The sequence below is a fragment of the Myxocyprinus asiaticus genome, chromosome 2 (assembly GCF_019703515.2).
Source record: "Myxocyprinus asiaticus isolate MX2 ecotype Aquarium Trade chromosome 2, UBuf_Myxa_2, whole genome shotgun sequence".
Lineage (NCBI taxonomy): Eukaryota > Metazoa > Chordata > Actinopteri > Cypriniformes > Catostomidae > Myxocyprinus > Myxocyprinus asiaticus.
In genome coordinates this window covers 52,537,756-52,560,295 of record NC_059345.1, presented here as the reverse complement: position 1 = coordinate 52,560,295, position 22,540 = coordinate 52,537,756, and the positions used below count along the sequence as shown (strand labels likewise).

Genomic DNA, 22,540 nt, shown 5'->3' with positions numbered 1-22,540 from the left:
TTTTTTTGGTATAATCAGTTTAGAATATCTTTACATTATTGTGTGGAACTAATTGGGGGTACTCTGTAATACACCGATAAGCCACAACATTAAAACTACCTGCCTAATATTGTGTAGGTCCCCCTCGTGCTGCCAAAACAGCGCCAACCCGCATCTCAGAATAACATTCTGAGATGATATTCTTCTCACCACAATTGTACAGAGTGGTTATCTGAGTTACCATAGACTTTGTAAGTTCAAACCAGTCTGGCCATTCTCTGTTGACCTCTCTCATCAACAAGGCGTTTCTGTCCACAAAACTGCCCATCACTGGATGTTTTTTGTTTTTTGTTTTTGGCACCATTCTGAGTAAACTCTAGAGACTGTTGTGTGTGAAAATCCCAGGAGATCAGCCATTACAGAAATACTCAAACCAGCCCATGTGGCACCAACAATCATCCATGCGATTATCTAATCAGCCAATCGTGTGGCAGCAGTGCAGTGCATAAAATCATCCAGATACGGGTCAGGAGCTTCAGTTAATGTTCACATCAACCATCAGAATGGGGAAAAAATGTGATCTCAATGATTTTGACCATGGCATGATTGTTGGTGCCAGACGGGCTGGTTTGAGTATTTCTGTAACTGCTGATCTCCTGGGATTTTCATGTACAACAGTCTCTAGAATTTACTCAGAATGGTGCCAAATACAAAAAACATCCAGTGAGCGGCAGTTCTGTGGACAGAAATGCCTTGTTGATAAGAGAGGTCAACAGAGAATGGCCAGACTGGTTCGAATTGACAAAGTCTACGGTAACTCAGAGTACAATGTGTTACACAATAACACTGTGTACAATTGTGGTGAGAAGAATATCATCTCAGAATGTTATTCTGAGATGCGGGTTGGCGCTGTTTTGGTTGCACGAGGGGGACCTACACAATATTAGGCAGGTGGTTTTAATAGTGTGTCTTATCAGTGTATGTATATAGTATATATAGGTGATGTACTGCTTTTCACCTTTCAGTCCCATCACTGACACTTTAGACACACGTTCCTTCAAGCCAATAATTAACAGCAAATGCTATTTCTCATGTATATGTACAGTATACTAATAGCCCTCTGCTAAAAACATTGACAATTTAACAGGTTTTTCAATAGATGTATTTTGTTTCTATTTGTAAATATTACAGATCAAATCAGCATAACTGGCCAAAACACTTGTGCGTTCTTATGTAATTGTGTATTTATGTTTAGAAGTGTTTGTGAGTGTGTGTTTGATTGGATCACTCAGACTCACGTATTACTTGCGGTCTGCTGCCGCTTTGTTCTGTCTGCTCCCACCATTCATTTGTCCTCAGGCCATCTTTCACCAGCGATCAGTTAATCCACCCTATAGACAGGAACTCACACATGAAAAGTTTCCCTAACTGTGTGGTTAAATCATTGAACTGCTTAAAATCTTCCACTGGGTGGCCCTGTTCATCTCCACACATCAGCACTTAAGGGTTAATTCACCCAAAATTTAAAATTCTGCCATTGTTTACTCAACCTCATGTTGTTCCAAACCTGTATGACTTTCTTTCATCTGTGGAACACATAAGGAGATGTTAGGAATATGTCAGTCTCAGTCACCATTCACTGTCATTGCATCTTTTTCCATACAATGAAAAAGAACGGTGACTGCTTTTGTGATCTTTTTGTGTTCCACTGAAGGAAGAATGTTATACAGATTTGGAATAACGTGAGGGTGAATAAAAGATGACAGAATTTTCATTTTTGTGTGAACTCTCTCTTTAAGCCTGTTTCATTCTGATCTTTCCACCCACATGCACAATAGAACTAAGCTCTGCCCACTAGACAAGTGTGATCAAAAATATTTTTATCATTATATATAAAATATAAAAATGAACTGGTAGCCTAAATAAAGCATCTGCTAAATAAATGAGCATAAAGTTTATATAGATGGGCCTGATCTGTCAGAAGGGATAGCAAATGATTCCTGAAATTAACCAGGGCTTGAGGCAAGAATGTAATTGAAAATATCAAAATGGCCCAGATATTTCAAACGTGGGGGCAAAAAATGCCCTCATTGTGAATTCCTGTTTTTATGTTACATAAGATTTGACATGGTTCATAATATTTTGATAGCTTGTATCATTTTAGCTCAGATACAACAAAGGAAGAGTCTTAGAGCATGTTTAGTGCAAAGCTGTCAGAATCATTACATCGTCTGAAAGATTTACTAACAGGTGTGTGTGTGTGTGTGGGCGGGTTTGGGTGGTTTACGAGGACATTTTTTTTAAGGTTACAAACTGGTAATTGCAAGGGTATTATGCTATAAATGTGGTTTATGAGGACATTTCTAGTGTCCCCATAATTCAAATCGCTTAAAAAACATATTAAACAATGTTTTATTGAAAATTTAAAAATGCTTTTTGTGAGGGTTAGGTTTAGGGGTAGGATTAGGGTTAGGGGATAGAATCTGTTATTCGTACACTATAAAAATCATTATGTCTATGGAGAGTCCTCATAAGGATAGCCACACCAACATGTGTGTGTGTTTGTGTATGTCTGACTGCCAACTACTTCGAACAGTACACAGCTCACTCTTATCATTGACTCAGTCGAATTAACAAATCAGTCTTTAAACCCTGCCTTTAAACCCTCCAAAAATTGTCTCCATTCACTTCCATTGTAAGTGCCTCACTGTAATCTACATTTTTTTTTTTTTTAAGAAAAGGAGGGACGAGTCAGAATAATTTTTTGTGGTAATCAACATTATGCCACAAATGCTGTTGATTGAGCTGAACTTTTATTGAACCTGGAATATTCCTTTAACTGAAAAACCCTTTTGTATGTAAGAGTCAATAAAGATTCCAAGAACTTGTACTTTTTGAACTATCCAGAATGTTATGAAATTTTGATGCATAGATTACATAATTGTATAATTATCATCCAGTTTGAGAAAGTATTTGGTATTTTGCACATTTAAGTAAAAAGTGCATCTGTCATTCAGTGCCCACCAGTGGCGTTGCAAAGGGGAGGCTCCGGAGGCTTAAGCCCCTGATCTTTTATTAAGATTCCCACACATTTCACTTCACATATAAAATAGTAGTCTGTCTGTTCATGGTGAACTGTAGTGAGCGCTGGCCGTGGTATATTACTGCTTGTGTGTTCATTCAGTTCACTGCAGAAACAACCATCGGCTGGATTTTACTGTAAAACCCTCACATTTATTGCTAGTTGTTGAGCACTACTTGTTTCCGGCCAGCAGGTGGAACTCTTGTCACTTGAAGGGTTTCAACAAACAGTCATTGTTTCAGAGAACTGATGAGGTAATGTGCATACACAACCAGGTACTGTCCACGGTTCAGCGAAATTGAGATCTTATATCTAACTTCTACGGTTAATAATTGTTCACATTTTACAGTGTGACCTGGTAAGTTTCTAGTTTGAACTTTGACATTATTTGGGGGAAATTAATTAATGCTATTCAGTTAAATATGTTATATGTACAGTATATATAAAAGACATATAATATCAGTAAAGAAGATAATTTGCCTATTCAACAACATATGACGTGATTGTAAATGCTTCAATCTTCAGTAAATTCTTCAGTAAGACAAGAAGTTTTGATGGGTCCGATATGTTTGTTATGCTCTTTTTATCATTTGCACAGAGCACTTTATTTGCACTTATGAACACATAAAAAAAGAATATATTGGAAATCTCCACCTGCAATCCTTTTTTTTTGTGGATGAATGAAAACGAGTTGCATCTTTTCCCATTTGGACTGTATTAATATACTGCATAAATATACATACATTGTAACAGAACATTGATGTGAACATTAACTGACGCTCCTGACCTGTATATGCTGATTTTATGCATTGCACTGCTGCCACATGATTGGCTGTTTAGATAATAAAGTGTTCAGTGAGAGTATATATATATATATATATATATATATAAACTAACGGTCAAATGTTTTGAAACACTTGACTGAAATGTTTCTCATGATCTTAAATGTTTGAAATTAGTTTTGTAAACAAAAATATAATTGTTCCCCCATATTAATTTATTTCATTATAAAACTAAAATTCAATAAAATAAAAAAAAAGTTTTTGAAATTGATGAATTGGACCAAATAATAAATAAAAGCAGCCAATAAGTGCCCAACATAGATGGGAACTCCTTCAATACTGTTTATAAAGCATCCCAGGGTGATACCTCAAGAAGTTGGTTGAGAAAATGTCAAGAGTACATGTCTGCAAATTCTAGGCAAAGGGTGACTACTTTGAAGATGCTCAAATATAACACAGTTTTGATTTATTTTGGATTTTGTTTAGTCACAACATAATTCCCATAGTTCCATTTATATTATTCCATAGTTTTGGTGACTTTACTATTATTCTAAAATGTGAAGAAAAAATATATATAATAAAGAATGAGTAAGTGTTTCAAAACTTTTGACCGGTAGTGTGTGTGTGTATGTATATATATATATATATATATATATATATATATATATATATACAGGGTTACTTTTGAAATGTATTCCACTACAGATTACAGAATACATGCTGTAAAATGTAATTTGTAACGGATTTCGTTAGATTACTCAAGGTCAGTAACATATTCTAAATACTTTGAAATACTTCTTCAGCACTGGTAGATTTTTTCACTTGTTTTGACTATAAAAACTCTGCCAGTACAGTAAGACAAAATACACATGTTAAAAATACATTCTCTGAAAAACCTAAATATCTTATGCGGTGTTGTTTCTTAAACAAGATTAATCAAATTGATCTTGTTTGAAGGATTTTTAGATATTTTTACAGGAAAACAATACAAAAATTATTATCAAGAATATGATTTTTGCCCTAATATCAAAGGACTTACTAGAAAAAAGAAATTATGATCCAACGTGAATTTTCTTGATAAAAAAATATGATCGTGTCTGGTAACATGTGCATGTAAAATGGCTAGAAATAGTATTTTAGCTTAGAACAAAGCTGACAATTTACACAAGGTTTATTTCTATTTCTTCTGCTCCAAACTTCAAACTTCTCTGTCTGCTCGTATGAATGTAACACATCATAAGAAAGTGTTTCACCGGTGTTCAAATGCACTTTGGATCGCATCATTTATATGTATAAATGTTTTCCATCTGAAAGGACTAAATATTAAATGAAACAAATGACAATAAAATGCAAAGTAATCTCTTCAGTAATCAAAATACTTTTTTAATGTAACTGTATTCTAATTACCAATTATTTAAATTGTAACTGTAGTGGAATACAGTTACTTATATTTTGTATTTTAAATACGTAATCCCGTTACATGTATTCCGTTATATATATATATATATATATATATATATATATATATATATATATATATATAAATTATATATAAAGTATAGTATAGTATAAATATATACTCAATATATTAAGTTAGGTTATGCAAGTATTCCTGTTAAAACTACTATTTAAGGCATAGTAAAGAAAAACAGTTTAGCACCACACCCTTTCTTTATTTGTGTGATTTCTTTTAAATCAAGAAAAAGGGTAATAACCAATATAATCAACAAGAGTACTGGAAATCATGATTGTGTTTGTGTTTGTTCAAAATGCTCAGAATTCAATAAATGCAGAATGTTTGTGTAGTATAAAAAATACAAAGTATACAAAGCCCCTTATCTCTTCCAACCCTAGCAACACCCCTGGTGCCCACCGATCCTTTCCAAATTTTGTTTCAGTTTTCTGTATACAGTGTTTGCTATTCTCTTCTGGCTTGATTTTTTTTTATTTATTTTTTTATATATATACTCCCTTGTTACCACCCTCTTGTTGTTGTAATTGTAAGGTTTATGTGTATTGTTAAGGGTTGTGCCAACAAGAATGAAATTAAGGAACTGTGTTCCTTACATCTGGACACCGGCTGTGTGTGTGTTTCTGTTTGTGTGTGTGTGGGCGGGTTTGGGTGGTTTATGGTTACAAACTAGTAATTACAAGGGTATTATGCTATAAATGTGGTTTATGAGGACATTTCTAGTGTCCCCATAATTCAAATCGCTTAAAAAACATACTAAACGATGTTTTGTTGAAAATGTAAAAATGCTTAAAAGGTTAAGGGGTAGGGTTAGGGGATATAATTTATAGTTCCTATAGTATAAAAATCATTATGTCTATGGAGAGTCCTCATAAGGATAGCCGCACCAACGTGTGTGTGTGCGTGCGTGCGTGCGTGCGTGCGTGCGTGCATGCTAAGTTCATCTTAATAAAACACTGTAACGGGGGGCCTGGGTAGCTCAGCAATTATTGACACTGACTACCACCCCTAGAGTCGTGAGTTCAAATCCAGGGCATGCTGAGTGACTCCAGCCAGGTCTCCTAAGCAACCAAATTGGCCCGGTTGGTAGGGAGGGTAAAGTCACATGGGGTAACCTCCTCATGGTCGCGTTTAGTGGTTCTCGCTCTCAATGGGGTGCTTAGTAAGTTGTGCATGGATCGCGGAGAGTAGCATGACCCTCCACGTGCTGGGCGAGCCACGTGATAAGATGCGTGGATTGATGGTCTCAGAAGCGGAGGCAACTGAGACTTATCCTCCGCCACCCGGATTGAGGTGAGTAACCGCCCCACCACAAGGACCTACTAAGTAGTGGGAATTGGGCATTCAAATTGGTAGAAAAGGGGATAAAAAAAATAATAAAAAAAACAGTTACTGGAAAATCCTCTTCCACAAGCCCACAATAAGTGAAAATTCAATTCAGTTCAAAATATTTGAATTACAAATATTTTGTTGGGGAAAAAATGCAGTTAATGTAAAGAATTTTTTTTGGCTTTAGTACAATGACATATAAAAGGCAATTATTTAATTTCAGAAACAACACATTTTCCATATAATATCAAACTTAGTGTTTTCTTAGGGGGTAAATTTGGACAGGAGATAAATGGGGGGTAAACTTACTATAAAGTTCAATATTTACTGATTATTCACCTGCTGTACATAAGGGTCCGTCTGAAAAGTCCACATACTGCGCTAAAACATCGCTGGCATCCAAGCATGACATGACTTGAATGTTCTATATATTAACAAACACTGTTTTTTTTTATTCAACATTCTAATGGTTGTAGTCTTTTTTATGTAAAACTGAAGTTAGTTTATATTTAAGCAATAAGGCATGAGAGGCTCTGCTATATTGTGAATATAGTCACGGCTGAAGGACATTGTTAGGCATGACATGAAGCAGAGTGCCCTTCAGCTGTGACTATATTCACAATACAGCACAGCCTCTTATGCCTTATTGCTTTTATAAAACAGTCACCACATAATAAAAATATTAAGGACACAAATGTTCATTAAAATGATATATTTTGTGAGTTAAATGATTAAATGCCATCATTCCACCAGAAAATATAGTCCCTGACATTAATCAGTAAACAGAACGTTGCTAGGCAACAAGAATAACTGTCAGCTATGGGTGCTGCGGAGTGATTCAAATAGAAGTTCTGTGAAGAAGTCAGAGCTGTGCTTTATCATGAATAAAGCACAGCTGTTGGCCAATCAGCATCCAGGACCGGAACTATCTGTTTAATAAGTATAATTTATGAAGTTATATACTCTTTGGCCTAATTGTGCTAATGATCTTTGTAAGATTGTCACCTCCAGAGAGTACGAGTAAAAACCAAATGTCTACATTTTAACATCTTGGACTTGACAGCTCGCTTCAGTTGTACTTAATGTGCGTTCTACGTGCTGGTTTGGGAAACAGGTTTTCATCGAAATAAGACATTTTTTAAATTTTTTTAATTAAGATTACTGTAATTAGTGCAGTTTCCACATTACAGTATTATTACGAAGCCCAGCCTGTATGGGAGATATTTTCTGCCCGATTTAATGCATCTGAGCCCAACTTTAGTTAGATCTTATATTGGCAAGTGTTCATTATTTTAGGAAATATTTTTGTATGTTTGTCACAACATTTAGGTATTGAATAATGCTAATATTATGAGGTGTTTTTTGCCAAACATTCACAGTCACTTCATAAACAACATTTTCTATTTATTTGTTCAATTATTTATTTATTTGTTTATTTATTATTATTATTATTATTATTATTATTATTATTATTATGGATGCAGCTTTTATGACCTCATAGTAATTGAGATACTACATGGAATACTATTTGTACTTTTTAAAAAATCACTTGTTACACTGCAAGACCATTTAAAATATGTGTTAAGAAATGTGTTTAAACATGGTGACAACCTTAAAAGAAATGGTGACCGTTAACAAGACCTGTAAATGTTCCTTCTTACTCCATATATTGTAACTAGTCTTGATAAGTCATTCAAGTTACTCAGTCATTTGCCATTATAAAGAACAACTTGGCAACATGACTCACAACTGAGATGTGAGTGTCTTCCCTTTATAAGCGTTGAAGGGGTGGTGGCCGATTACGGCCCCTTTAGTGAGCTGCTGGCGTCCCCCTTTACATGGCGCCTCTATGCGTTGCATACCTTGCATGTATGGTTTTTGCGCCTCTGGGTGTACTCACTCAAACTTATGTCATGAGCCTTTTTGGTTGGGAAATCTTTAGTTCTCTTAAAAAATTGCATTATTTTAGCATTTTAACATGCATGTTAGTGTGTTAAAATAGCAAATGTTGTTTTATACTTGTACAGAGGACATTTAAGGAATTATACATTTGCCCCACTACAGTTTTCCAAAGGAAAAAAAAATCCAGCAGGAAATTCTGAAAAGTAAAAAACTTGAGGCAATTGTAAATTAAAAGGTGCTTTCAAATTTGGTCCATAACAGAGAGAGTAAAACAGACTGATACTAAAAATGTTTATTGAAAAATAACAGTGAAGTTTGTTATAGATGCAAGGATTTACATTTTTGACTTTTCAAATCGAATGTTTTCTTGACCAAAGTAATAAATAGACCTGTTCTGTTTCTTTGAACTCAAGCTTATCAGTCATTCATGAATTTAGTTCTTTAATCTTCCCATTCCGTCAGATGGATGGATAATGCCTCTAAAAAACATCTAAAAAACGCAAGTTTACATAGGAAAACAACTGCAAAACAGCCCAAACAGACACAAAACGCATTTGGAGTGAACAGCCCCTAAGACAACTGATAACCTCACACTGGCCTCTGAAAATTTAAAACGGGCTGTATTTATTGAATATGGTTGTTAATGTTTCTGACAGAACGTATCAAATGAAAGACTTGGACGGGTCTATTAGGGTTGTTGTCTGAGTAGACAGCAAGCCAGCCTACTGGTTACAATATGGAAGATGGATGTTATTTCATTTCTAAACTGTCCAGTTTGGATACAGGCCTTGTAATCTGTGATTGAGACAAATGGCTGAGGGGAGACAGATAAATGGTGCCATCTAGTGATGGAAAAATACTACCAGGGCCTCTTGAACTATTACAAATAAGAAGCAAATTGTTGAGGATGACCAAACAAGAACCCCAGCTGTCAAGTATTCAAAAGAAATCTATCAGTCCATTAAACCCGGCACTTTCATTTTCATGGTGGATATCATACCTAATGCCTATTCTAAGGCATTATATGGTATATGTTTGCTAGAGAATTCAATTTTGTAATAAATCCCTTGCATATTTGTTTACCATATGAGCTTAATATTGTGAAACATATTGAAATCCACTATTACCACTATTGCCCAATGTTCTTATAATGTTTCCACAACTCTTTTCTAATTGTGCAAGTATCTTTTTTTTTTTTTTTTTTTTTTTTTTTTTGCAACGCTGTTTATAAGAGAAATATTGAGTAATACTAAAGAGGTGTGGGCACAACTCCCCCCAAAAAACTGATGAGGCACAGGGGGTGGAATGAGACCTGAGATATGCGTTTAAGGGTTAAAAGGCGGTCAATTGGTTTTTATAAAGTTAGCATGAGTTAATGCTAGTGGTTAACATCTGTTTGGGAAAATGTGTGGAAACCTTGCATCATTGTTTGTGAACACATACTGTATATGGAGGATATAAGGATTATATATTGGAATTTCATGACTTCATGGGGTTTATACAAGTTGAAAACTTCACTGGTTCCTGGAATCCAAATCTGTGACATAATGGCTTGAACATCTTGAACGCTGAGGATTGATTTTATGGCATACACTAATTATAATTTATGTGTACATGTGTCTTCAAAATTTCTTCCATGTGTATGAATGACTTCTTGTGTTCTGTTTCTTCAGGCATGTCATGGCTGTGGAACGGGATCAAAGTGTGATTGCAGTGGAGTGAAAGGAGAGAAGGTAAGAGTTTACCCACAAACAAACATCTGCATATGCATACTGAAGTCTGTAGGCTGATAAGCCTGACTCCTTCATGTTTCCCTGTGCCATTAATTAAATAACGCCACAAGCATTCCATTTACCCTGCTGCTAAGGAACATTTGTTTGTTTGGTGCATGTACATGACTGTTAAAACATATACATATACATGCATGTTGTTATTTCTTCTTATTTTAATTGCTCTGTGACGTGATCTTCTATGTTGGTACATCTCTGGTGATAATCTCTCGCTCTTTCTCTCTTTTTCTTTTTCTTATCTGTATGACAGGGTGATCGAGGGTTTCCAGGACTATCAGGTCAGCCAGGTGTTCCAGGTTTCCCTGGACCAGAGGGGCCAATTGGACCTCGTGGAGAGAAGGTCAGTGATCAGCGCATTGTCCATCAGTATATACATCAATTGTAGCGCATAATAGAAATTTAATTTTTATTATTTACATTTGACATTTGATTCAATTACATTTTTTGATTTTTGGTGGATTTTAATAAGCCACAATCAGTTATTGTTATTATCAGATCATCCAATAAATGATAGGCAATTATCAATTATTGATCAGCTACAATCAAGTTATGTACTACTTAGTCAATGTGTAAATTAGCTATCGCATACTTTATACTAATGCCTGACTCTCTCTTTCTCTCTCTCTCTCTCTCTCTCTCTCTCTCTCTCATAGGGTGATGATGGACCTGCTGGGCCAATGGGGCCAAAAGGAATAAGAGTGAGATTTTCTCAGTATCAGCTTCTGGCTTAAGATGGATCTAGGTGTATCCACAATGCTGACAGTTTCTGTTGTTTTTAGGGACCTTCTGGATTGCCAGGATTCCCAGGAACACCAGGAATTCCAGTGAGTGAATTGTGAATGAGTTGATCCATTGTTTCAGTGGATTTCCTAAAGGCACAGACTGTAGACCTGTATCAGAAATGGTCAGAAATGTACTTTTTTAAATAAGGACAGTATTTGCCCCCTGGATATTTGGGGACCTTTTTCACATTTACATTTATTTTTTTACCTTAATAGGGCCATTTTGGTAACACTTTACAATAAGGTTCCATTCATTAACATTAGTTAAAGAAATATTCTGGGTTCAATACAAGTTGAGCTCAACCAAAAGCAATTGTGACATAATGTTGATTAAAACAAAAATTAATTTTGACTTGCCCTTCCTTTTCTTTAAAAAAAGCAAAAATCTGGGTTACAGTGAGGCACTTACAATGGAAGTGAATGGGGCCAATCTGTAAACATTAAAATACTCACTGTTTCAAAAGTATAGCTACAAGACGTAAACAATATGCATGTTAATATGATTTTAGTGTGATAAAATCACTTACTAACCTTTTCTGTTTAACGTTATAGCCAATTGTGCAACTTCATTGCCATGACAATGTAATGTCAACAAACCCTAAAACCCTAAAATGACTGTAAAAATGAACTTTACAGCTCAAATAATAAACAAGTTAATGTAAACTTACATTAGAATTAATGTAATTGCTTTTTAAGGCTGTCACTCTCTATTATTTTGGTAATCGAGTAATCTGTCAATTATTCTGACGATTAATCGAGTAATCAGAAAAATTATTAAATAACTCCAATTGCGTGAAGTTGTCGAGGTAAAGTTGCGTTTGGCTAAAATGCGTTCATTTTCTATGTACTCTACGATTGAATAACAACAACAAAACGATTGCGCAAACAATATCTAAGGCCAACAGACACCCAAAGCAGATCTATAATATAAAAAAATATATAATTCTAGCTGACAGAGATTGGCTACTCCTGATGTGCCCAACTTTTATTTTTATTTTTTTGTTTATCTACATTTTTCTTGATTAAGTGAGATTTACTCACACGTTATATGTTATTCACGGACCCAAAAGCAGTTGCAGAACACAGACGATCACCTCACACTCGCACCACGCATTGCATTTTGGACCAGTGCCAGTTCATAGCCAATGCGGTTACCGGGGGCGACTCCAAATATAGAAAACAAGCAATCGACAAAATGTCCCGTTGCTCGTCGCAACTGCTTAGGGCAAAAAACTCTGATTAACATAGAAAAGATCACTTGTATTTACATACATGTCTTTAGTGTGTGAGTAGGACACAGTGGGACTGTAGCTACCTTCAGCCCCATCTCTCTGATTGATGGAGGACTCCGGTTCAAACAAATAAGTCTGCACATTGAAATGCACCTATTCTTCCTCTACAAACTCTTGAGACATGTTTGTAAGTTCTGTTCTCTGGTTTGTGTGAAGCTATGTTGTGTTTTCTGTTGATAATATCGATGATGGTCCTGTTAAAGCGAAACAAAACGAGTTTTCGCTTGAACGCCACATCTCGCGCGTGCTGCGGAACTACTGTTGAACTCATGAACGCGCACAGGAGAATAACGGTCAGTAAACATTTGATTAAATAATACATTCGATTTCGGTTTGTTTCGCACCAAACTTTATCGTATGCTTTAATAACAATAATGAGCCTCATGGAATAATTTATTAGACTTCTGAATTATACTTTTGTGTCCTTTTGAAGCTTGAAGAGGTGGTTACCATAAATTGCCATTATATGACATCACTTTTTTCACAATTTCTCCCTTTTTGTTAAGAAAAAGAAAGAAAGTCATATAGGGTTATAACAAAACAGGGGTGAGTAAACAATGACTGAATTTTCATTTTTGGGTGAACTAATCCTTAAAGTTTAGAACTCAAATATAGGAAAACAGGCCATGGAAACGATGTCTGCCCACAAATTTGAGTTACTGATAGTTAATTTAATGGAGGTATAAAAGCTATTTTATTTGGTTGTTGTTTTTTTAGCCATCACATACATGCAACATGAATACAATATTAGCAGTAATTGAGTCAAGATGTTTTCACTCTCTTTAGTTAAACTGCAGCATTGTTGCACTTGTGCTACATACCACGTATCATGTAATATGCCCTTAATCATCTGGACATTCAGTTTCTTCTTAAGTAAACACTGTTAATAATTTCACAAGCAAATAAGGTGGGGTGTGAGAAGCGCAGCTGTGTGGCTTTGACTGACAGCACACAGAACTGCGGCTTTATTCAGTAAATAAAGTTCTCTGGATTCCCACATTGAGTTCTATTTTACCAGTGATAATCGCCATAAACTATCAAATATTTATCAGAAGTGCGGCTTTGCGAACAATTACAAACTTAGTCTTTATGAAATCTAATTTACATGAGGATGAAGATTGCATTTACATTTAAATGCTAATGAATTTACACAGAACGGAACACAAATTACATCTGCAGAAAATAAACTTCTTAGATCGTGTGGATTCAGTCACTCTTGTTGTTATGTGTTTGGACCCTCGTCCGTGGACCGCGTCACTTCTGCCTTATTTTCGATTTGTCGATTTGGCAATTTTGTAATCTAGGATTTTTTTTTTACTCGAGTAATCTAAATTGAATTGATTAATTGTGACAGCTCTAGTGCTTTTATAAAATTATAAGCATTTCTGCTTTTAAACCCTCCAAAAATTGGCCCCATTCATTCCCATTGTAAGTGCCTCACTGTAACCTCCATTTTTTCTTTTTTTTTTAAAGAAAAAGAGGGGCAAGTCATAATAATTTTTTGTGGTAATCAACATTATGCCACAAATGCTGTTGATTGAGCTTAACTTGTATTGAACCCAGAATATTCCTTTAATGCATTAGGTATCATGAACTAATAATGAACACATTTTTATTTACATCATTTCATAATTTTGTTGTTAGTTCATGTTAGTTTAAAGTGCAATAACTAATGTTAACATATACAACTTTTGATTTTAAAAATGTATTACTGTGTGTTGAAATGAACGCTAACCAAGATTAATAAATTCTCTAAAAGTATTGTACATTTTTAGTTCATGTTAATTAATGTTGTTAACTAATGTTGTAAAGTGTTACTGGCATTTTAGTCAATGTGCTGTCAAATTCTTCAGTTGAATCTGTTAAATGAAATACATTTGGAAAAATTCTGTTACCATAAAATCAAATAATAATCAAACTGAAAGTAGATTTAAATAATGTCCAAAATATCATAACACTATAAATGCTGTGAGAATAGGCTGCATTTAAAGTAGTTAATTAGATGGTATACTGTTATAAATTGCTAGTATTATTTTGAGCAATGTCTCTGGAATGATGTAAGGCTCTCTTGACATATGTATGTCAAGTTGCTGCCCTCTTCCTCCCCTGATTTTGAATCACACTCTCAATGGCAATAGTTGTAAGCATCTTTGTGCTCTTTTTGACTGACAGGGTATCCCAGGACAGGATGGCGCCCCAGGACCCAGAGGAATTCCTGGCTGTAATGGAACTAAAGTATGTGGCGATCCAAACATTCCTTATCAGTGCACGGATCAGTTGAATTATTTAAAAACTGAAAAAGAGCTTCAACAGCAAAAAAACAGTTTTTCCTTTTTTACAGGGTGAAAAAGGATTTACAGGAAGTCCAGGTTTTCCAGGTTTAGATGGTCCACAAGTAAGTGTTACTTCACAACATGGTTTGTGCAAACTTTTGTATCTCCTGCTTTTATTGTAAAAATATTCTAATATTTAATTCTTGTCTCCACAGGGTCCACCTGGTTTTCCAGGACAGAAGGTAGTTATTTCTTTCCATAATGCGCATGTTCATAATTTCCACTGTAGAGAAACACTTTATAGTTTGATACATATTAGCATATATGTGAAATTATGTTTCTAAATACCCTCTCTTTACTCATGTAGGGAGAGCCTGGTGAAATCAATGAAATTAGTCGCTTTACAGATAACGGGGATCCTGGCATTGATGGTTTGCCGGGTTCCAGGGTGAGCATTTACAATTTCGTAATCAACAAAACTGGATTTTGCCAGGGTGAATCTCATATCCACATGTAAATGGTTTTGGGGAAAGATGAGGCATAATTTGACCCACACACTTTAGTGGATTTTGTTCACAGTGTACCCTCTTAAACGGGTTTCTTACCCAAATCTAATTCAATAGCAATAAGTAAACAGAGAAACAGATTTGGACTTCTTGAATTGGCAGTGAATGTGAACTGATCCTAGTTCATAACACACTGTTTACGACATATAGGGCGATCCCGGACTCCAAGGTCTTCCAGGTCCCATCGGTCCTGCTGGTCCCCGTGGTTATGAGGTAAGTGATCACAATTTCCCTGTTTGAATCACACAAGCAAACACATGTGCATCACATTTCAGATGAAGTGCTGAGTGAGTATATGATTTTTTTTTTTTTTTTTTTTTTACTGCAAGCAAGTTCCTCATGTTAGCAGTGCTATGATTTCTTTAGTTTCATTTTTAAAAATTAAATTGTTTTTCAGGGTCGTCCAGGTCCTCCTGGTCCACCAGGACCAAAGGTTAGTCTGCCTGCTTCAATTAAACATTGTCATGGTTTACTCAGTTTTGTCAAAGTCTTAATGTATTTCTTTGTCTTACAGGGAAACATGGGATTGAACTTCCAAGGACCTAAAGGAGAGAAGGTACACATATTCTGCTGTGAAAAAAAACATACAAGAGGTTTAATAACAGTAGTGTATTTTACGTGTGTGTTTGTGTATGAAGGGTGATCGTGGATTACAAGGACCTCCGGGGCCACCAGGACAGGTTGGCGAAGTCTCAGGCTTACCTGACACAGTCATTCAACAAGGAGAAAAGGTAAAATAATGCCAGTGACTGATGTAAATACATTGTTGAAAGAGCTAGAGTGGTGTGGGAAATTTTGGTTTCACTTCCTTTCTGCAAACCTTTAAAGGTGCACTCAGTATTTTTTTTTTTTAATATGACGTCTTGGACTGCACTGACACCTAGTGGTGTGGATGCGCATCATTCAATTGAACAGTTTTCAGTTACCCAATGTCATTGTAGAACTTCACTATTCACAGCCAGCCATGACTAATTTAACCCATGAGTGAAAGTGTCCAATAACATTGCGGTTAATGAGAATAAGTGAGTAGTATTTGGCTGGTCATGTGATTTTAACATGGCCGCCCCCATGAGGTGACTCTCTCCATGTAGAATAAAACAGCTTTTATAAGGTTACTGATATGACTGGAGTTTTTACCTCATGTGAGTGCTCAGGATTTTATACATATATTTCAAAATTACAATTAATTTCTTTAGAAGTAAAACTTTTTTCAATGAAGAAAAAACTTTAACGTCTCTATTTAAATCTCAAGAAAAAAAAATACTGATAAAAGAGAAAATTCTTTAACCAGCCTTAGTTGTTCTAAAAAAAAGGCTGTTCTAATTTTAACAGGGTTCCTGTGCTCCTTGAAAGTACTTGATTTGGGCTGTAACCAGGGCTGAACAATAAATAAAAATAAAATTTAAATCACAATATGACAGGGCCGTTTCTAGCTTTAAGTGGTAAAGGAGCCACTTAGGGCCCTTGAGCCAACAGGGTGCCCAGCAAAGCAAGGTTGTTTATTTATTTATTAATTTTTTATTAATTTTATTTAAAAAATAGACAAAAATATGTTCAGAAACATAAATGACCTAGTGCGATTATTAAACCACAAGGGCTGCGACTAGATTCATTACTCTGCACGTGCTACTCGCTGCACATACTCTGTGCGCAGCTCTGTTTTGTGTTACACGTACTCAAAGCATGTGTGAGGCTCATGAAAGTGTTTTTAGTAGTTTCAGAGCAGTTCTTTTCTTTAGGGTATTACACATATTCTGACAAGGCTTAAAATTTGTTTGTGGGCATTGCGCACAATTTCAAAGTGATAGTTCACCCCAAAATTAAAATGAGTTCATAATTTACTCACCCTCATGCCATCCCAGATGTGTATGACTTTCTCTCTTTTCCAGAGCACAAAGGAAAATTTTAGAAGTATGTTTCCACTCTGTAGGTTCATACAATGCAAATGAATGGTGACCAAAACTTTTAAGCACCAAAAAGCACATAAAGGCAACATAAAAGTAATCCAAATAACTCTAGTGATTTAATCCATGTCTTTCTGAAGTGATCCAATCGATTTTGGGTGAGAACAGACCAAAATATAACACCTTTTTCACTGTACATCTTACCATTGCAGTCTCTAGGCACAATCATAATTTTAAGCTCAATTACACATTCCAGTGCTTGACGCATGCGCAGAGCACTAGATGGAACTAGGAAGTGCAATCGAGCTTGAAATCAAGATCACCAAGTAGACTTCTGTTGCTGTCTAATTGGCAGGGACAGTAGTTACAGATGTTTTTCTTAATGGTTGTGCATTTCATTTGTTCAAATGACACAGGGCTTGTACATAGCATTAGGCTTGGATAAATCTAGTCCAATGAAAAGTCCCTTCCCTTTGGTCATAGATAGATACTTTGAAAGGTGATACTGAATACTGTTTACAGTATTGCTGGTCTGAAAGCACTGACAAATTGTAACCAACAAGATTGCTACTGAGCTTAAAGGTGCACTCAGTAATTTTTTGCTAATTAAAAAAGTTTTACACCTAAAAACATGAATAGCATTTTATAGAAATATGATAAATTATGGACACTCGATAACCCAAAAAAAGTTGTTTAATTTTACATTTAGCGGGTCGCCACCACATGGGTGTTGTCATGTTGACAGCACATGACAACCTGTGTCATGGAATTGACCGAGTTACTACCACTAGTTATGACAATAGGTGTGTTCAACTTCAACTGTGCCTTGCCATACCGATCGGCGAGATTTGCTGGTTGCAGTCGGGGAAGGAGTTGAAAAGAAAGCTGGACACTTTGCGCTTCCTGTCACGTGCAGAACCTACATCAATCACGGACGATTGCTTGATGTTTGCTTTCTTTATTGCAGACAGCGTGGAATTCAGATAGACAGAGGTTTTATTTTTACATGTAATAACCAAAAACTAATTCTTTTGAAAAGGTTATGTGCTGCTTTATACAGTGCCTGCTGTGTGTACAAGAAGAAAGTCCAATAAAAGCCTGTATTATTTTAATACCAAGTCAGTATTTTTATATCAATAAAGGAGTCAGTATTTTTAATCATTTTAATAGTTTTTTAATAAACATAATATGATGATAAACATAATATAACATGATATTAACATGATGTACTGTTATAAGAACACGGATTTGTGAGAGTTTAGCGAAACTGAAGGTGTCAAAATAAGCACCTTGTTAATGGCTTACAACAAACTACTCTTATTTCTGCCATAGATTGATATAGCAGAAGTAGTAAGAGCAGTATGTGTAGTATGACATTGCGAATTGCTGTAACGATATTGTAGAGATGAGATGGGAGATGATGGCTCTACACGCAGGCTTTTTAATGGAGATGATGTAGGTGATACAAACAATGTGGAGTAATGTAAAGAACCAAATAGTAACATTAATACATAAAGACCAACTATAACAGGAGCATACAAGGAAATATAAGAACTGACAAAGAACAAGAGAACATGAGGGCAAATATATACACAGACTAACTGAAGAAGATGGCAAACACCTGTGAAACAATGATGGGAGACAATCAGGAAATAATTAACACAGACAAGGTCAACTTTCAAACTAAGAGTCCTAGAAGGTGTCAACATAAAAGTCTTAGGAACTGAAAGGTGACAAACTGTGACAATTGCAAGCTTGTCATCGGTGAGTCTGGCCAATCACGAATAAGCTGTGTCGTCATCATAGCTTGTGCAGCCGCTCTAGAGCAAAAGCCAGGCAGCTGCTCTCGGATCGCTCTTGCGGTACTTTGATGGCAGACGTCACGATGACGCAGCGGTGGAGCCGTCTAATGTCGGATAAAATTTCTATCCCACATGCACTGCTTTAAGTCCGGTGCCAATCTGTCTGTGCAGTGCTGCATGAAGTCGAGCACACCTGATAATAATAAAATGTTACTTTTTATAGCGCTTTCAGCCAATGCTCAAACATAAATTTACATGTAAACAAAACAAGCAAACCAAACAATATGACAACAAACATACTTACTACAGACAACAAAGGAGCACAAGATCAGCAGGAGTGTGATCCACCAGACAGTTCAAACAGAATGAGTGCAAGTGGAAAGATAAAATGTCCAAACAAGAGGTCCCTGCTGGAGTGATGAAACAAACCACTACGACGTGCAGCTCTCACGGCGCACATCACGGATAAACAGTGTGACATTGAGCACCAAGTGCGAGCACAAGGCGACGTTCAGCTGCCAGAAAGCTCACGATTGGTGGCTGCCTGGTCACAGTCCAGAGCGCAACAGGGAGCGAAAATTCGTTTAGATTCAATCCAAGAATGTCCATGATAGGGATGTGTGTAGTATGAGACTGAAAAAAAAAAAAAAAACAGACTAAATGCAACAAACAGAAGATAAACAAACATCTGCGAGGTGAAGCGGCAGCACTTAGTAAACAAATTTCCAGTATCCAGGATGATAGGTGTCAGTATAGAGTCCAAAACCACAAGTACTACTGGGACTGATGGGACGAGGTAGAGCCAGCTAAAAACATAGGGGCGAATTCAAATCAGAAGTGATCATCCCTATGCCCTACTCACTCCAAAGGACAGAGCTCTTGATGTGGGCACTCTGAAGGGAGCATGGCATTACTGTATGAATGTACCACTCGCTAACAGTGACTTATGGAATATTATCAAACTCAAAATCAGTCTAAAAAACTAAAAAACTGAAAAAACTAAAGATCTCTTCAGGCTGAGCTGAAATCTTAATCTTATATGTCCCTATTTACATGCTTATAGATCAATTACATCAGTTAAATAAAAAGAAATGCTTTGGTATGTGTGTGTGTTTAGTATTGTTTTGTTTATTTTTTATAGGGTGATCGTGGCATACCCGGAGATCCTGGATTTCCTGGCCCTCCTGGACCTCCTGTGTGTATTTTTCCTTTTGTTTTATCATGGTCAATATTTTCAACCATCTATAGCCATTTTATTTTAAAAATAGACTGACTCAATTGACTGAAAGAAGTTTTAGGATTTATTTTAGATAGACAGATACATAGATACTTTAGATATGCAATGATCTTAGCACTAAATGTTTTCTTTGGTTCAGTTTGTAACTAACTGTCCTGGTTTTGTCTGCCAGGGCCCACTAGGTGGCCAGAAAGGTGATAAAGGAGAACCTGGGGATCCTGGAAAGAGGGTAAGTAGAAGAAGACATACCCCTTTTCCATCAAAATGGTGCTGGTGCTGGAGCCAGTGATCGGCCAGGGCATCTGCGAAGTTGGTCCGACCCCCGGCCTCTGACATTGCGGGTTCCTTGTTGAAGACTAGCAGGTTTAAGGTACCTTTTCAAGGGTGCGAAACGGCTCTAGGTTGGGGCACAGTTCCAACACCAGCACTGTGTTAATGGAAAAGGGGAACAGAGACCCAGTAGCTCAGTAATACTTACAGATTACAAAAGGCAGCATTTTATGATATTGATATTTTTTGTCACAAGGGAAAACCTGGCAAAGATGGTGACTCTGGTCTCCCAGGATTTCAGGTAAGTTGTCGTCTGTAGCTGTTCACTGAAGTTTCTCACATTGATAATATTGTTTAATGCTGCCTCTGACACATCTCTCTTAGGGTGAAAAGGGAGATTTAGGTTCTCCTGGTCTACCTGGTAGAGATGGTACCAGAGTAAGTAACTTTTTTCCTCTAAACAGGGTGAACACAGCATTACACCATTTCTGAGAAGAGATGTACTTAATATGATATACTGTAAATGTTTATTTATTAATATATTTAGGGTGAGAAAGGAGAACCAGGACCTCCTGGACCTCCTGGATTTGGGGTATGTAGAATATTTTATTCTGCCATCTCTACAAAATCACATATAAAAGGATTTGTAGCAACTCATAATGTAATAACACAGCACAATGTAATAACTGCACATAATGCAATAAGTTAAATGTAATAAATGTTCATAATGTAATCATTTTCTCAAAACTGAATGAAATGTTTTTTTTCTCATAATGTAATAGGCAGGGTTGGGAGGGCTACTTTTAAAATGTATTCAACTACAGATTACATGTTGCAAAATGTCATTTGTAGCGTATTCCGTAATATTACTCATCGTCAGTAACGTAATCTAAATACTTTGAATTACTTCCTCAGCACTGGCAGATTTTTTAAAATGTTTTTTTACTATAAACAAGTGAAAATGTGAAAACAAAATGTGAAACCAATCTTCTAGTACAGTAAAACAAAATACACTTTGAACTCTGAAAAAGCCTAAATATCTCATGCAATGTAGCTTCTCAAATACAACTTTTTAAGGATTTATTAGATATTTTTTTACAGGAGTCTTAAAAAACAAAAAAGGCTTATTAAGAGTAATAATTTTGCAATACATCTTTGCACTAATATCAAAGGTCTTACTAGAGGGGAAAAATTATCTAATGTGGATTTTCTGAATTCTTTTCCTTTTCCGTTCACCGCACTACTATTGCCTCTCTCCCCCGCATTAAAGTGAGTTGTCATCACGGTTATTTTAATGACAGTAGACTGTAGCGGACACACACAGTGAGCGGCGATATGGATGGATAGTAGCATCTTTCTCTAAAGACACTGCAGAGAATGAGAATGAAGCAAAGTGAAACCACCGGCGTATGATGATTCAGATGAGCCACACAAACTATGTTTGTGATAGGACAAGCGAACGTGGTGCTAGAGTGCAGTACTGTAGCTTAATCAGTGTTTTTTCCATCTTAATATAGCTTTACTAAGCAGCATTTTAGCAGCATTTAATAATAAACAAACAGAAAGAACACTAAAATTTTGTAAAGTGACTTCAGAGATGGCATCATCTCTATCATACGGATCATGTCATGCAAATACAACTAAAAGACATCCCATTCATACTTAACTAGCAAGTAGTATTTTTTTAAGCTGCATTGTTGTGGTGTAAATTGTAGTTGTAAATTCTTGTAAATAGTTCCCAACATTAAGGAAATAATAAAAATTGTCAATTTTTCTTACTAGGAAGAGTCCATTCAGACCACAGAATGTTCTTTCAGGGTATGCCTCTGAACCCCCCAGTATCTTTCCTCAGCCATAGTACATAATGACCTACATGCCCCAATCATAAGGTATCTGAATGTAAAAATATGTCTGAATAATACCTTTTAATGGACTCAAACACAAATACTGGACTGCTGATTCAGCTTCAAAACCTACTGTTAATTATATCTTATAATTAGCATATCAATTTTAATCTCATGTTCGAAGATTTCGCAGATCTCACTTCTTTGGCTGTGTCTCTGGGCCCTCAATGTCCTT

At 36.0% G+C, this 22,540-nt stretch overlaps 1 protein-coding gene across 2 annotated transcripts in view; it reads left to right on the top strand.

Moving 5' to 3' along the window:
• The window catches only part of LOC127452104 (collagen alpha-5(IV) chain-like), a 100,786-nt gene that overhangs the window by 27,240 nt on the left and 51,006 nt on the right, over positions 1–22,540 (top strand). For both annotated transcript variants that reach the window (XM_051717321.1, XM_051717311.1), the window contains exons 2-18: positions 10,219–10,278; positions 10,586–10,675; positions 10,989–11,033; positions 11,115–11,159; positions 14,582–14,644; positions 14,751–14,804; positions 14,898–14,924; positions 15,050–15,130; positions 15,399–15,461; positions 15,646–15,681; positions 15,763–15,804; positions 15,887–15,979; positions 20,096–20,149; positions 20,364–20,420; positions 20,718–20,762; positions 20,846–20,899; positions 21,009–21,053. In XM_051717321.1, coding sequence (XP_051573281.1) covers positions 10,219–10,278; positions 10,586–10,675; positions 10,989–11,033; positions 11,115–11,159; positions 14,582–14,644; positions 14,751–14,804; positions 14,898–14,924; positions 15,050–15,130; positions 15,399–15,461; positions 15,646–15,681; positions 15,763–15,804; positions 15,887–15,979; positions 20,096–20,149; positions 20,364–20,420; positions 20,718–20,762; positions 20,846–20,899; positions 21,009–21,053 — 954 coding nt within the window. The remainder of the gene's footprint in view (positions 1–10,218; positions 10,279–10,585; positions 10,676–10,988; positions 11,034–11,114; positions 11,160–14,581; positions 14,645–14,750; positions 14,805–14,897; positions 14,925–15,049; positions 15,131–15,398; positions 15,462–15,645; positions 15,682–15,762; positions 15,805–15,886; positions 15,980–20,095; positions 20,150–20,363; positions 20,421–20,717; positions 20,763–20,845; positions 20,900–21,008; positions 21,054–22,540) is intronic.